Below are 14,373 nucleotides of genomic sequence, written 5' to 3' on the forward strand. Positions count from 1 at the left end.
CAGCAAAGCTGTATCACAACATGATCCGTTTCCTTAAGAGCGATCCTTAAAGAGGAAGAGAAATCAGGAAATTTCTCCCTCACACTGCCTCACCTTCTCTTTATGTAAGGAAGGTCCTACAAAGCAGAGCCTGCGAAGCATCATATCCGTATTCCTGCAACATCTGTAATTAAATACACACAATATTTCAAAGCAAAGCGCTGACAGTTAATTTACCCTTCACTTACCTGCCAGTCCAAAAGTGACTTTGTGGGGACACTGCATGTTGCCGTAAGATTTCTGTCACTTCTCGGGATGATTCCAGACCAAGTTCACCTTTGGTAGGCTATGGTGCTTCTGCTCTGCCACTCCTTCCCCACAGCACCTGGTTGCACCCTGCTCGACAGGACTTCAGCGCTTGTAATGCTGCTTTTAACACTGACCCCACACCCCTGCTCCACAGGTCAGAAACCAGGGCACAGGGAGCTGAAGGGATCCACAAGAGAGGAAGGCGTGCTCCCTTCTGGGTGAATAACAGGGGACACAAGCCCACAAGGAGCCTGATTCGAACAGGGAAACTTGAGGGGAGTGGTCTTCTGCTCCAGCCGCCTGCAGTAGATGGCTATGGTGGGGTGTTGCAAACACTGCTCTGCCTGGCTGGGGCAGGGCGGCTTATGCAAGCGCTCAAGCAGACGTCTTTCTGGTCCTATAGGAAACACCAGCCTGAATTAGAAGCGGTGATCAGGCAAGGAGTGTCCTGAGCTTGTTTCCTAAGTAGAAGGCAGCATGGGACAATCTGAGGAGCAAGGATTCAGCCATCACAATGCACTGCAAAGGTTTTGTCTTTTTCCAGTAATCACTGATTAACAGAAGACTCCTGCCCTTCCCAGACTCCACTGGGAGATTCACAGCTCATCCTATGGCACACATGTGGGCACTCGCATTTTTCTTTGGACATCCTGAAGGAACATGGGGGAATAAGTACCAGCACTAAAGACCACTTGACTCTTGACTCAAAATGACTGGATCCGTTTGCGTTGTGGTTAGTTAAAAAAAAAAAAAAGGAAAATGCCTAGCTTCAAGTCAGAGTTAAGATCAAAGTGAGTAAGAGCGTGTATTGACGAAATACAAAACAGGTAGTGGCTTACAAAAGCCTACAGAGAGATGGTAGTGTCCAGGAAAAACACCTGGCCTTTGGGTCAGCTCTTCTTGCCCCATTGGGGGCAGCTAAAATCCTGACAGAGGTACCTGTTAGTTTTCTCCTTGCGGAGACAGACTGCTGTGCTCAGCAGCTCCCTTCCCTTCGCATGTGTATGATGCTGTAGGAAACACTGCAGACAAATCCTGCCACCGTGGGCGTCGCAAGGCCGCTCCGAATTCACACCCCATCAGATCGGTGCAGAACTAACTTCCTGCTCGTCCTTTGATAGGTTTGTTACTAGACTGCAACCAGCAATTAGTAGAAACACAGAAAGAGCCATATGATGATCAGACCCCAAGGTGCTTTTGAATCCCGTGCTACTTCACCAGAGGCCTGAAACACCCTTGAGAATCCAGTCTCTGCGTTTTCAGAGTTGTCGCCACATGACCCTGCTTTCGACGGAATTCCTGTGGATTTCAATTTAGTTTACTTTCCAGGCTCCTCTTGCCTGATATGGCTTCAGAGAGTTCAAGAAGCTTTGTTTTCAGCTCTCATTACACTTTTACTACACAAAAGAAGCAGTTTCAGTCACTTTTTCTCGTGGAAGGACAAATGAGGTTGACAGTGCTCCCTGTGTAAATCAGACAGAATGTGAACTGCTGCAATACAGAGAACCTTCTGATTTCTTCAGTGTTTGCTTGGAAGACAGAGCTCTTACAAAAATGTTTTAAAAATGTAAAGAATGAGCTTCTTTCACTATTGAGAATTACTTCTGCTTTAGGTGAATAACAAAAATGTCTTACAGGCAAAAAAACCCCACTAACCTGGAAAATAAAAAGCAGAGTCAGAGAAAGCCTTGATGAACTGCATGCAAGGAATACTGTACAGCTTCCCTAGAGCAGCTGTCTGCAAGGAAAAGTTGAGACAGAAAAGGACGGGAATGGAGTTCTCCATTTCCTCTTTAACTTGACAACAGCTCCCTGTTTGTTTTGGGAAGACCCATAATCATAGTAGAGACACGTGGGATTTGGATGGAACAGGACCTGTCTGTGGCAGCAGCAGCCAAGTGCCAGCTGCTGCATGAGAGAAATACACAGGTAAAGCAGAGCTATTTAAACAAAAGCCTGAATAATGAGCACGGTAAAAATGCATAATAACAGCTCAACAAGAAACCTACTTGAAAGAAAGCAGGGGACTTGTCAGTGTAAGTATGTGCTAATTATAGGATGTAGATTTGGCTGACATTAGTAAGAATGTACAGTGTGTAGTTTCTGTATATAGGATAAGGACAATGGGATGTTTTCTATGTCTAAGAAACCATGACACTCGTTCTCCAGCCTGTGGCCTCAAGTTATTCCCTAATGTGCTTTACAGCACAGGGAGTGGCTTTAGAACATAACTGGGCCTTGTTCTTCACCCCCTTGCGTTGCTACCTCTGAGATCTTGCGTTCAGAAAAAGGGTAGCTTTCCACCAGAGACACAGGAAGGCTGTAGCAGACCCACAGCGCGTCCATTTCTGTTCCCTTCTTGATGCCAGTCTGTGAGGGCAAGCCTGCTTCTTTACAGGATGCTTTACAGAGCTCACAGTGCAACCGTGAAAGAGGTGGAGGGTGGGGAAGAGCTTTGGAACAACAGAGCTGGGCTGGTGCGGGGGCTGATTTTCGGTTCCGCCGCAGAAATCCTGGGGTCATTTACAGCCTTTGGTGCAGTTGCCCATCTGTAACAGTGTCTCCTATCTCATGTCTTTGGGGAGTCTCCTTTTCTTCAACGAAAAGAGAATGACAGCAGCCAAGGTGGTAAACATGAAGACAGGACATTATTTATTTAGGATATATTCAACTGTCACCATCACAGGAGCATTTATTCCTCTGGCAAAGAAAATAACGAAGTGAGCCAGCTGGGCTTGTTTCCTCCCAGCGTTGGGTAAGGTAAATTATTCCCTCCATTTTTGGCCTGTTAAACTTAAGAGTTTGAGAGATCTGAGTTTCAGTGAATACATGTGACCTCAGGCACTCTGCTCTTACAGTAAACTCTGGATCACAAAATTCTCCTGTATCACATTTAATTGTTTAGCAGAAATTGTAAGCTTTTAGCTTATAAAGAAGTAGCTGACAACATGCTTCTGGACAAAATATTTTTAGGGAGTATGAATTATATGTCTAGGAAGAAATCCAGAACACTGCACACGGGCTTTATGCTATTTATTCTCCCCATACTGTATCTCACACATACACCATTAGGGCAAAGATTACAACTGAAGATAATGATGTGGTAGTTATCCCCCAACCTGCTAAAACTTTAACCATTGATGAAAAGGTGTGTTCTGAGAGTTGATGGCCGTGCCATGTGGTTCCTATAAATGGGAGAAAGTAAAAACAGGGAAAGAAGATTAAAATTACAGTTCACATTTAAGAAATTTAACAGAAGCCACTTTTTCTTTGTTGCATAGGGACTGATCTTAACCACAGAGCTTGAGCTTAACTGTGCTGTGCAGAAACAGTGCGTGCACTTTCCTGCCTCCTTGGTTGTGAAGTTCTAATGTATGGACCTCCGAGTCCAAACTTACGATCACAACTTAATTTCACTTAATTTTCACAACTTTTAGCACTGAACAGCAAATGCCAGACACGCCAACTGCAGCACATACAAGAGCACGTCTTTTCCCTTCTCCTTCCTAGGCTGTTGTGTTTGTACTGTTATTCTCATGGCCCTCTACCCGCAAATCTCAGTATTATAGTAGGTTCTCATGGAAGCAATTGCTAACAGTCTGAGAATCCCCCCTTTCTTCTTCTTGCGCTTCCTACCTGTTTTGTAAGTTTAGTTTACATTAGGGGAAAAACGAGAGTTAGCGAATAGAAAAGTAGGTAATAGTCACGTAAATATCCCATAAGCATTGCCAGCCATGAAGATGCACAAAGTGGAGTGACCAGCATGCATCACCTGTGACTGATTAAATGTGATCCTCTCAGCAATGGCAGCACCATACACAGGAACAACCAAGAGGGAGCCTGGCTGGGTCCTATTGCCAAGCACAGAGCTGACAGAGGAAAAAGCCTGACAAGAGTAGTTATAGTCATCTTCCTCATCCTCAATGCTTGCTGACACTGGAAAAGACGCTCTTCTGGGGGCCCCATTGCTTCACTTCTTGGCTGGCCACTGGGCAGATTCCCCCTTCCTTCTCTTTCTGTTATTTTTCCCCTGTGGTAATTTCAAGTTGACATGTGTATCCTGCTGATAAAACTCTGTGCAGGTAAACCTGTCTCAAAAGGTGCAATGATACTGTCCCCATACAGTTGGCAAGGTCCCCTCCCCTTCCTTCAGCGTCAGCCACTGGTGGGAATGGTGAGAAGCAGAGCTACAGAGGATCAGTGAAAAATACTGATTCTATGTATTACTGCTTGAGTTCGTTATATTTAGTTAGTTATTGCTTAACTTCACTATATAAAGCAATGTCTTATTCTAGGATAGAATGCTGCGCAGAACTAAGATTAAGCAACACTCCAATACAAGGTTTTAATTTTGTCAAAATTTTAAGCATTCCAGCTAATGTTCTTCCAAACCAACTCTCTCCCTGTCAACAAAGCATTACTCTCTCACCGATTATTTTGCTGGGAGAAGTAAGTATGATGAGTCCTGGTGCTCTGTCACCAAGAAGTACACCCTCACTCCTGCTCTGTAGCGGGGACTTGTACCAGAGGCGAGGCAAGGGACGTGAGAGACTGCGAGGCACAGATAGAGATTTTGCTGTCACCACAAACTTGCTTACCCCATCCTATCCCACTTTTGAACACTACTAGGAGTAGAAAATGGTATTGATGCATGTTACCAAGTCCTTTAGCGAGCCTGCTGCAAGCCTGGCAGCACAAGCGCCTTTTGCGGTGCCCGGGGTCCTGGGGGTGACAGTGTCCCCGGGTCTGTCGCCGCAGGGGCACGGCCGGACCCTCCCGTGTGCGGACTGCTCCCTCTGCCGGCCGCCGGAGCGCTCCCGGGTCGGCTCAAAACGGGGAAAAACACCCAGACGAGGAGCTGAAACTGTACTGAAGAGGGAGGAGAGAGAACATCGGCACAGAGCCCTTGGGCACAGGAGGCACGGGCTTACGTTTCCTTGGCAGCAGGATGAGCCATCGGTCCTCTTCATGGCCGTCAGCAGCGTGCAGATAGTGCCTGTGCTTTGCGCGGGTCTCAGAGCTGTTTTCTTCATTTACTAACTGGAGCTGTCACCCAAAGAAACTTGTAGCTTTATCTCCCATTATTTGCAGTAACAAAACAGTCACAGTTTGACTAATCACTTCATTTTTATGGGCCTCAAAATCTGCGAACTGAGCAACAGGTTTCTGCCCTCATGTAAAAATCCTCTGAAGAATGCAAATACCTGCAGTAATCCCTCCATTCAAGCACCCGTTGTAGGTCTCGTCCTAACAGCGCGCAGCAGACTGGCATGTTTTTCAGCCACGTCTGTTTACAGGGGAAACTCCAGGAATGGCATAATATGAATGTTCATAATGCAAGGATCAAACATCCCTAACACTCAGCATCAGCAGGTCCCACAGTACCCATCCTGTGGCACTGCCACCACCCCACTTACCCTACGGACTTTGAGGGAAGATAGTGGGATACATACCCACATCCTGACGCTGCCTGCGGGACACACTCATCCTGATTCAAGTAGTGTAAATACATTTAACTGAAAAACAGAGGTCCAAGTTTTCTTGCTAATGAATTGCCTGTCCTGTCAGGCGTGAATCCATAACCGCTCACACCAATCAAGGTGCCAGAAGCAGTCAGTATCCCCCAGAGCAGCATGGTGACCTCCCACTCTTCCATCATGCAAGCAACACTACTGACGCACTAGAGAGAGAAGAAACAAGAGTGGCCAGTTGGAGACAGGTTGTGCTGCTCTGGGTCCATCTCCAACTAAATCACTTTTCTTCTAAAGAGGACACCTCTCTCTAGGATTACACAGGCATCACAGTCCATCACCAAATGGCACAACTACCAACCATTTTGCACAACAGCAGTATTACTGACTACACAAGAAACGGCACCATTAACTATAGATACAGGCAGGGAAGCAAGTAAGCACATTCTGCCTTCAGGTGCCAGGTCACAGTTAATATTGAATTAGAAGCTACAGACCTTTCCCCTCCACCCCTGCGATCCTGAAAAACAAAACACTTTGGCAGAAATGTTGCACAGAAGGGAGAACTGCAAAGGCATGGGGCTGATGATGAAATAGGTATGAAATTAAACACCCTTTCTCCCGATACCCAAGTTCTTTGATCTACTTTAGTTCTTGTAGTCTTACAGGTCAGCGTTTGGAAACGTACTTTGAAGACGTATGTTCACTTGAAAAACGTTTTCTAGTATCTGTAGGTTTCCAAAGACGTTTCATAGTTTAAGGTGGCTCATGAAGGTGGTGAAGAAACCAAATTTATGTGACCATATTTTGCACACAAGCACCTACATTCCAATAGCTTGAGATCATCATCAGCCTCTTTTAATAACATCTGATCGGGATGGTCAGCTCCTATAAGCTTTGTGAAACCCATACAGGTGAGAAAAATGCTGTTTGTGCCCCAGTCAGAGGAAAAGTTAGTGCTGAGTTCAACTCTTACAGTACACTGGGAACATGCTGTGCATCCCCTAATCCTGGGATCAGAACTCACACCTCATTAGACATCAGGTAATTCAAAGACAAGATAACCTTACTAGAAATTAAGTTCTATCAGGTCCACATCTCACACTAACAGAGGACAGTTTGCAATCAGAGGAAAAAGGGAAAATGAAAAAAAATATCCTTGAAACACCAGAATTTTGAGACATCATTTTTCTTTTAATCATTATACTAAGTTACTAAGAAAAAACTGTTCATTCTTGGGCATTACAATCAGACTGAGTTGTGTCTTCTCTAACAATTACAAATTTTATTGATACCTATACTGCATCAAAGAAAAATGAGGACTGGTATTTAAAAACAGTCCTGTGACTGTAGTTTTAAATACCAGACTGGTATTTAAAAACTGGTCTATGAAAAGCCAGTTACGCTAGTGTTAAATAATGAACTGTGGCAGCATCTTCTCCAGACACATTGCTAGCACCCTCTCACCTTTAACCCTTATGTTCCTGATATGAAAGCCATGATTGTCTTTAGCTTATTTAAAAAGAAGAAACAATCACCAGAAAAATGAAAAGGAACTGGATACAGGCTATGCATAGGAAATGGTAATATTGCTACACTAAGATCTTCGAGTTCTTTAGAAATTCCTCTTTGGTATATATCTCATATTTTTATCCATGTGATAAAAATGCTAAATCAGACTCTGTGATTAAATCTCATGCTCTTCAAAAATCTCAGTCTAACAAAGTATTTCCATATATCTGTATCTATATATCCCTCCATATATCACAATATTGAAGCACTTTGCTGAAAAGGAGGAGGTTGATTGATGGAAATAGAATTTGCTTTTCTAGTCCATTTTAAAAATATTTTTGAGGACTTGATTATAATGATTAACCTAGTTAATGGATAACTTCTTCTTTCATGATTAACCTATTCTTTTCTGGCTCCATGTTGAACCTTTGCTAAAGAAGATTCAGAACTGTTTTGAATAGTGACAAATGCAGAAATCAGACTTACAAAGCAGTGCAGCAAGTTAACATGATGACAGTTGTGACATTGCATCTTGTCCAACAAATACTTCGCCACAAAAAAATCTTTTCCGGAGCCAGAAAAAACTCAGTAAGAGGGCCAAATTGCATCAGATGTTATATGCTGTTACTTAATGACATTACTAGATTATGACTGATTTTAACTAAGACAAGACCATATAACTCAGGACTCTCAGTGAAGAAGGAAAAAAAACAGGTTACTTTCCTACCATATTGTGTCGTAAAAGCAGTGCACATTTCCTACTGTTATGGAAAAAAAATTAACTGTTTCTCTACAGCTTTGGGGTTTGTTTTGTGCGGTTTTTTTTACTGTGAGCAAAGTTGAAGAATTCATGTGGCTTAACTTTGAAGACAAAGGAGATTATTTCAGTGGTTGATTTCCCATTTTGGTTCACAGCAGCGCCACACAGTTTTATACCAGCAGAGCTGAGCCAGGGGCACCCTGCAGGACAGAGAAGAAAATTGTGGGAGGGGGCTTGAACTGCTTCAACTGGCAATGGAGGTTTTTTCTCTGTTTGTAATTTGCCTGTTCACCTTAAATATGGTGGAGGGGGGAGCTTAGCTAGCAAACTCACAGATTGCAGCCCCGGCACATGAGAACATTGACCCTATCTCCAAGTGCCCCAGTCTCTTGTTTCCTTTGCTCTGTGTAGATGAGAGCACCCAGACTCTGTTCTCCTGGAGGATCGTCAGAACTCCCCAGGTCTCTCTGAGCCCATGAACACACTTTCCATGATGGAAGGGCCCTCATAATGCCCTGAGTAACATCAGAAGAGGACCCAACAGTGGTGCTTTGTGCTTTCTTCTCTAAGCCTCTTCACGCTTTTCCCTCTACCCAACATGATGCACCACTAAGGGCTGCCAAAGGCTGTGTATGCCTGTGTGTAAAGTAGGTTACTCCCCTTTGTGAGAGCATTAAACCTTTGTCTTGTGGGTGTGCACAGAGAGCAACCATCACAGATGGTGAGGAGTAGCTGATAATGACATCAAATGCAACTAGTTTGGCTATGCTTAGACATGCTTAACCAGACCAGGAAGAGCTCCATCACTCCCTTTCCCCTATTAAACACTGGAGAGAAAGAAACACTGGAGGGGAAGGAGGCTGAAGGTGATGCCGAGGGGCTTCTCCTGCAGAGGCTTCTGTGCATGGCTGAAACCAGCAGCTCTACACAGGCACAGCGGCTCGCACAGGAAAACATAATGCCACTACAGCAAGACCTAGCAGCTACATTGCTACCAAGTTCTGCTGTAAAAGCAGTGCACACTGAGGAAAGACCGATTAGAGATGTGCAGAACAGAAGTCCAACAGATTGACTGGATTCTTTCTGAAGCTAAGCTCTGCTAAAAGTTCAATACCCAGTTAATAAAAGCAGCGTGAGCTTTTGTGCTCTTCCTGTTCGCAGAACAGAACAGGTCGCAGAAATCCCAGCAGTTCTGTCCTACCAAAAAGGAGCCACAGAAAGTCAAAAGCTCCCCCAGCCCAGGATCACCAAGCGAGGAGGCTCTATTTGCCTGGCAGCAGGTGGTTTTCTGGGCACCAGCACTGGCGTCCGCCCTGGCACACGCCTTTGTCACTCACCTGTGAACATTTTCACAAAGTCGGCACTCGACATGCTCATAACCACGTCAGCCGTCACAGGAGGCTTTCCGAAACCGGCACTCCCACCCTTGGTTTTCAGGTCAATATACCAAGTGCCTCCTTCCTCACCTGCACGGACAGTGACAAGAGGTGACAAGGCAGCAAAGAGTGCTGGGCCCTCCCTATCCCTCCCCGTCATGCGGACGCTGCCGTGTCCATTTGGAGCACTTACACCATGCTACACACGCTGGCGGTGCTCGGACAAAGGTTACCCCGTGCCCCGCGTTCTGCGTGCAGGCAAAGGCCACCTCCGGCAGACGCCCCGCAGCACCACGTACCGGGGACGCGGGCAGAAGGGCCCAAAGGCAGCCCTTTGCCGGCAGCAGCCCGCGCTTTTCGCCTGGCCCTGTCTCTGGCCACGCTGAGCTGTGCCGTCGGGCCAGCGCTGTGACAAAGCCTGCCCGCACACGGCACCAGTGGCAGCAGCTTCCTGAGAAGGAGCATCCCACAGAACGGAACAAAAGGCGGTCTCTCTCGGGACCAGCTCGAAAAGGCCAGCCTTTCTGTTTGAAAACACCGGGTACACGGGCAGGTTTCACAAGTGATGATCTTACCAGATAACTCAAACTGAAAGACACCCTGGGTAGTTCTCACGTACTCTTCACTCATCGCCCCCTGAATGACTCTGAATGTTTCTGCAACAGGACTCAGTGGCTTGGCTGAAGCAGATTCTGTGCTCGCCTTAGCTCCATCTGCTCCTTCATGCTGGGATAATTTCTTCTCCTCTTTGAATGCCTGGGAAGCACCTACAAGAAATTAATTCTTCCATGAAGGCTTCTAAGCTGTAAATCAATTCACTGCTTTATTTGGCGTTTTACTATACTGCAGTGAACGTGTACATTTAAAGGACAGTTCAAGTTGAACAGCCTCTGAAAGTGTTGTCAAAAGTCTCTTAGGTCACTAGAAAGCCATGGCTATTTTCTGAGTCCCGACTAAATGTGAGTCCCTGGGCGTTGTCAGTCCCAGGGAACTAACACCATCCATCCCTGGCAGAACAGTCCTCCTGAGATTGCTCAAATAATATGTACAAGGGAAGGGGACTCGTTCAAACTTGGACTCCTCTGCCTCTCTCTTTTCCCTATTTTGTCGCTCCTATGAAACCTGTTCAGCATTCTTAGTTGCTCTCCTACTTGACACATTACAATTCTGAAACAGCAAACCCCATGCTTCTGAAAAGAGGTTTCTGCATTTCATCTAAGAGATTGTAGAGATTATAAATCATGCAAGTTTCATCTAGGCAGCAACGGACTGTTTTTTATATAAATTTATCAAGACAGATCACAGGCACTCCTGTAAAATGTACTGTTTGCCATTTAATTTCTTTTTCCAGCCATATTTCCCCGTGGCCTTCGGTATGAAAAAGGATTCTTCAAAACAAGGCACTGATTATAAACCATGAAAGTTTTGAAGTCCTGCAGAAGGTAACATTCTTTCTCCAGCTTTTAGTACAGAAGCCCCACAGCCACTTCCATAATACCCTCCAAATGAGAAAAGGGGTTTTGCCAAATAGCTTGAGTGGAGTCCAAGTTCTTGGGAGAGAAAAAAACCCAACCAACTTGAAATCCAGAGGGCATTCATTATTACTAGAAACAATTGATTTGTACACACAGTGCTTTCCTACCACATCTTTCTGTCTTCACTGCTACCATCAAAACGAGAAACCTTTTAAAGTTGCAATGAAAAACAATTTAAGACAAAAATCCATGTCATTAGTTGGTAAGTAGTAATATACATGTTGTTCTGGGCAACTGAAAAAAAACCACATTTGAGTTGGGGAATTTCAATCAGTTTAAGTTATTAGCAATTAATATAAATATGTAATTATTCTGTTATTAAGAAACAAAAACAAAAAAACACTTAGCAAACCCCACCTAAGATCCCCTCTGCACGCCTCTCCTCCAACCTCCTTGTTTATTTCTAACAAATTCTTAAAGTTTGAGCCCAATTTGGGAATCACTTCTAGTAGCAGTGTACCCACAAATGTTCTTAGCCTTTGTTGTTAGGTATTCAAATGTTATTTAATATTCTGATCAAGTAGTAGTGTGTTTAAGGTGGTAATTTTAAATATAATTATTCTTCTGCAAAAATTTCTCTTCTTAATATGTTGAAATAACAGCACTGTTCATTAGGGTGCACCTTTGTTAATAGTGAACAGATGGAGAAAATTATACCATACCATGGTATATTATGGAAATTATACCAAGCCATGGGACAGGAATACCAGTGATCTATGACCCTTGCATGCTGGGTAATCTTGGATAAGTGGTTCTCTGCTTGCCTCACTTTCCACCTGAAAAATTGGATGTTTCCACCTATTTCTATATTCATTTTGAGACACATTCATTAAAAACAGGCTTAAGACTCGATCGATGGTAAAATGCCAAATGCCGCTCAAATATACAGGAGGCTGGAAGCGCAGAAACAAGTTTGTTGGGACTGTCAGCTGGAAGAGGCATGGTGTTTCAGAGCCAGTAGCTGGCCTGAAAGATCTCACTGCCTTGAGGATGCTCGGGGCCCAGCTGACATCACTCACTAGAACCATTCTTGCTACCTCCTTCTTTTCTTGCTACCAACTGCTTTTTCCTCATCACCTTCCTCAATCGAACCCAGCTCAGACACAGGTGAAGGCTGGTGGTGATAAAACAGTTGGCAGAACAGCGCACTAGCAGAGACAGCAGTTTACAGTGGCAGGGGAGCAGCAGCAGCTAGGGAGGTGTTGGACCTGACCCTACAAAGTTAAAGCAGTAGTTTTCAGAAGAGAAGGGCGTACCACCTTCTCGTGTGAGTAGCCGTGGGGGCCAGGGGCTATCCCTGGTCCAAGCTGGATGCTGCACCATGGGAGGGAAGGGCAGTTTGGGGGGTGCCTCCCCCACTGCAGGACCACGGGCACAGACACAAGGGTGCTCAGCCCATAGTGAACCTGTGCTTCCCCACTGCTTGTCACCTGTAGCGAGGGGGGTGAGCAGTGGGACTACTGCGCAGGCACCAGCAAAACTGCAGAAAGCCCATGCGCGAGCCTTCCAGCTTCTGTAGCACCTTGTCAAATGCTCTCTGCTTCTCATGCTAAACAACCTCCAGGGAGGTAAAATGAGCCTCCTGGTGTATAAAAAAGCCCCATCACTCCCTTTCCCCTATTAAACACTGGAGAGAAAGAAACACTGGAGGGGAAGGAGGCTGAAGGTGATGCCGAGGGGCTTCTCCTGCAGAGGCTTCTGTGCATGGCTGAAACCAGCAGCTCTACACAGGCACAGCGGCTCGCTCACACGGAGCGCATGGCAGGCAGCAGGCTTACGAGCCCGGCATGGAGCTGTCACAGTTGAGCCCTGCGTTCCTCCTGACTTGGGCTGTGTGGGTGGAGAGAGGCTGAAGGAGAGTCGTGCCTGAACAAGATCTTCTCAGCACGGCGGTTTTCGTCCACCTCTGCTGGGTGCCAACCTTGGGAAAGCCAGCGGCATGAAGGCATGCCAGTTGGGAAGTGACAGCCCTTGGCCCCTTTGGCTCGGTCCCGCGTCGTCCCTACAGGACTCTGCAGCTCTGTGACAACGGGAACTGCAGGGACAGTGAAACAACAACTGCTGTTAAGTCAGCGCACAAGGACCGGTGCATCTGCTGATGCCTAAATCTGGTTTCTGTCTCAGTCAGTAAAACCGTCCGTCTCAGTTCTTATGGTGGGTTCAGGCCCACCAGGTGATTTCCCCTTCTGGCATCAGCTCCCTGCGAAACCCAAATCCCATTCAGGATGCTCTGCAGTATCTCAGCGTCAAATCTGAAGGGGGAAAGGAAAGCCAAAGCTGGAAGCTGGTGGAAGATCTGCCAACCGCAGCAAGAGGCAGGCAGCACGGCAAGGGCAGGAGGTCAGCAGCTCCGTCAGGCAGCAGAGGGAGGAGGAGGTGGTACGGGAAGAGTTATGTGCGGATGTGGCGGAGCAGGATTTGGAGGCGAGGGCCGACCTCGCGGTCCCTGTGAAATACGAGAGGGACAAGAGGAGGAGGTGCAGGGGGGGACAGGTACGGTTGGGCGAGCAGAAGGCAGAAGATACTGCCGCAGGCATTTTGATGGGCTGGGGAGGCAGAAGATGAGATGGAGGCAAAGCTCCAGCGATTTGAGCGGGACCAGGAACAGAGTTCAGTTTGCAGTGACATTCTGCACATCCAGCCGAGAACAGAAGGATGTTGGCAACCACTCGTCTCCACAGAAGATGACAAGTGGGCGGCTAGGCACATTACCGGACAACAGGATTGAGCCGCAGCATGGAAAATAAAACCCCGTACTGTGTTGCAGGCAAGTGTCGGTCCTGAACTTTAGTACCCACTTTTTCAAGATAAGGCGGCTTCACATTTAGGAAAAAGGTGTAGTCCAACACCTCAATGCCCCTGGGAGATCTCCAAGGGGAGACACTCGGATTCAATCCTGTCGTTTCCCTAGTGTGCAGTTCGCAGGAAGGCCGCCAGCCATCACCGAGGAAGGCTGGCGGCAAAATCCTCTTTTCATGTCCTGTAGACCCCTACCTAATCTCGGGTGGGCCTACGTCCCCTCACCCCGCCACCCCCGCGCTCCTCACAGCTGGGGCGGCCTCCTCCCCAGCCGTGCCCCGGTACGCGGGACTGCCTCCGCCTGCTCTCCACGCTCTGGGAGAGCAGCAGCGCCTGCGCCCGCCCGTAGGTGGTGATGGGAAACACCTTCCCCGTGTTCCTCGCTGTGGGATCTGGTACCACCGGCCCCTCAGATCGCTCAGCAAAGCTTCCCAAAGGTTCCGTCTCTAGGACTCTCCCTTCAGCAGAGCCTACCTCAAACCCAGGCTGAAACGCACCACAGCTGCCGTGTGCTTTCTCCAGCTCTAACACCCAAAGCAGCCGGCGGCGGCCTCCCGCTCCTCTTGCTCCCGCTCCTCTTGCTCCTGCTCCTCCCGGCCCTCCCGCCTCACACGCCCGCGTCCGCGCCTCAG

General features: G+C 46.8%; 1 protein-coding gene across 1 annotated transcript; it reads right to left on the reverse strand.

Annotated features, from left to right (window-relative positions):
- Positions 1-2,961: 2,961 nt before the first annotated feature.
- Positions 2,962-14,312, reverse strand: LOC134508315 (hydroxysteroid dehydrogenase-like protein 2). The gene is made up of 7 exons (XM_063319727.1): positions 14,239-14,312; positions 12,864-12,977; positions 9,983-10,174; positions 9,369-9,497; positions 4,947-5,157; positions 4,718-4,839; positions 2,962-3,473 (listed from the first exon to the last, which is right to left on the reverse strand). The coding sequence occupies exons 2-5, from the start codon at positions 12,889-12,891 to the stop codon at positions 4,955-4,957; spliced, it is 552 nt and encodes a 183-aa protein (XP_063175797.1). The 5' UTR covers positions 12,892-12,977; positions 14,239-14,312; the 3' UTR covers positions 2,962-3,473; positions 4,718-4,839; positions 4,947-4,954.
- Positions 14,313-14,373: the final 61 nt, after the last annotated feature.

This window comes from Chroicocephalus ridibundus, chromosome Z (assembly GCF_963924245.1).
Source record: "Chroicocephalus ridibundus chromosome Z, bChrRid1.1, whole genome shotgun sequence".
NCBI lineage: Eukaryota > Metazoa > Chordata > Aves > Charadriiformes > Laridae > Chroicocephalus > Chroicocephalus ridibundus.